This window comes from Gavialis gangeticus, unplaced genomic scaffold (assembly GCF_001723915.1).
Source record: "Gavialis gangeticus isolate Ggan-Ray unplaced genomic scaffold, GavGan_comp1, whole genome shotgun sequence".
Lineage (NCBI taxonomy): Eukaryota > Metazoa > Chordata > Crocodylia > Gavialidae > Gavialis > Gavialis gangeticus.
In genome coordinates this window covers 13,771,197-13,773,314 of record NW_017728997.1, presented here as the reverse complement: position 1 = coordinate 13,773,314, position 2,118 = coordinate 13,771,197, and the positions used below count along the sequence as shown (strand labels likewise).

Here is a 2,118-nt window from a genome sequence, read left to right as displayed (position 1 = left end):
CTTTGCGCGTCTCACTTTGGCTTTCGGAGGCCCTATTAAGTTCAAGTCAACGGTGGCACTTCCGACGTTACCGAACAGGCCGCTGCGCCGCAGTTTACAGGACTCTGTGCTGCTGTGCTGCACTTACGGTACCGCTCTCTTTTTAATTTTCAGTATATTTTTAGTAAAAAAATAAAACAAAGCTGCAGCAACTTTATTAGCTTTCACTTATTAGCTCTCGTGCAGTAAGTGCAAGGCACATTCCAATAACATGATCGCAGCAGTCGGCTCGGTACGCTCATAAAAGGAGAGAATCCAAAAATCAGATTTCCCATTCATCTACCTTATTCCCAAGCTTCGCTTGAAAACCCCGCACACTCCCCCCCGCCGCATCGACTCCAGACCTCTTATAAAGCAACGCGCAGCACCGATACCCAAGTGTTTCTAATCTGCCGCAAGTTTGTTCCCAGTCCAAATCATTTCATCGTTTCATAAAACTTCTCCGGGGCCTAAACTCAAGCCCTCCCATCCATATTTGGACACCTCAACCTGGGCACCGATTTTTCCAGGACAGCCGAGCAGATCTATGGCAGTTCGAGCCCGTTTTGAAAAATCGGGTCGTTGGCCGAGATGTCCAAATATGGATTTAGGAAGAGAGGTGCAGGCACCCACGCTGGGAAGCCAGGCCTTTATAGGATTACAAAAAAAATCATGATAAAAAACAAGCCACAGCTCTTGCCTCGTAGATACCAAAAGCCCCAAGAAACACGCAAAAAGGACACTTCTTCCCAGTCCAGGGAAACTTTAAGAACAGCGCAGCAACCTTTTATCTCCATCCTCCCTTCAGTTTTGAATTTGAATGAGGGGGGAAACATGAGATTGGTGCCGTAATTCCACACTGCGAAGCAAAAAAAAAAAAAGTATCAGAGCCAACTCCAAACAGCTCTTCGGAGGCAGCAGCTAATGCCATTAAACTGTAAGGAAAAAGAAGCTGTTTGGGTTGTCTGTTTGGGGTTGTTTTTCTAAACGCACCAAGCGAACAGGGGGGGAAACACTTTGTAGAGTTAATGGAAAGTCAGAATAACCGATGTCGTCCTGCCCAAACCCCGCTCGCCTTTGCCCTCTTCGTCCAAATTATTTTTGTACCCGTGGAGCCGCTCTCTTTCCCGCCCCGCGAGCGCATAGGGAACGGCCTCGCTCGCTCGTGGCACGACTCTGCCCAGAGCCCCGCAAGAGAGCGGCGCGGAGCGAGCGAGCGAGCGAGCCACCCGTCTTCGCCGCCAGCCAGCGGGGAAAAGGATCCCGGAGGAGAGGCACTCTCGGCCGGCCAGCCCAGCAACCGTCTCCCGCAGCCTGGGTGCCCGGTAACGGCCCAGGGGCAGACGGGGAGAAGCGGGTGCAAGAATTCACCGGCGGGGGCGCGGGCAACTCCTGGCAGGACGGGCGAGGGGGTGAAAACAACCGGCAGGAAGCGTCGCGTACACCCCGACAGGTCGCTGGGGTGAGGATTACACGCGCCATCCCGGCGGGGTCCCCACCTCCCCCCGCAAGAAAACTTGTGCCAAATTCCTCGTGATTTCAGTCCCTGCCACTTGCTCCAAGATGCCAACACCCCCCTTGCCCCGCGCTGGGCAAACCCACCCCTGCGGAGCCGGCGGGCGCCTGGGGGCCCCTTCCAGCCCCCGCACAGGGGCCAACCCGAGGGGCAGGGATGCGTGCAGGGCACTTACAGCGAGGCGGGCCAGGCGGGCAGCCCCCGGGGCACGGCGCCCAGCCCCCGGCCGCTGCAGTCCAGCAGGTCCCCGCTGCACGTGCAGTTGGCGGCGCAGCGCGGCGCCCCCAGGCTCAGCACCGGGCTCAGCATCAGCATCAGGATCGGGATCGGGGCCGGGAGGGCCCCCAGGCTCGCCCCTCCCGGCTGCGCCATTTTGTATCCTGGTCCGCGGGAAGGGGCCCGACAGGGAGGGAAGGAGGCAGCAGCGGCAGCGGGAGGAGGAGGAGGCGGAGGAGGAGAGTCTCTCCAGCTGGGACCGGGCTCGGGCTCGGCCTCGGCTCTAGGCTCGCAGCAGCATGGTGGCGGGGCTCGGCCCCGGCGGATCCGCGCACAGCGGCTCAGGGCAGCGGAGCCCGCATGGCCCT

The 2,118-nt window shown here is 58.7% G+C and overlaps 1 protein-coding gene across 1 annotated transcript in view; it reads right to left on the bottom strand.

Moving 5' to 3' along the window:
- Positions 1–2,112, bottom strand: part of LRIG1 (leucine rich repeats and immunoglobulin like domains 1) — a 134,792-nt gene extending 132,680 nt beyond the window's left edge. The window contains exon 1 of the mRNA XM_019504799.1: positions 1,710–2,112. Coding sequence (XP_019360344.1) covers positions 1,710–1,906 — 197 coding nt within the window. The 5' untranslated portion in view covers positions 1,907–2,112. The remainder of the gene's footprint in view (positions 1–1,709) is intronic.
- Positions 2,113–2,118: the final 6 nt, after the last annotated feature.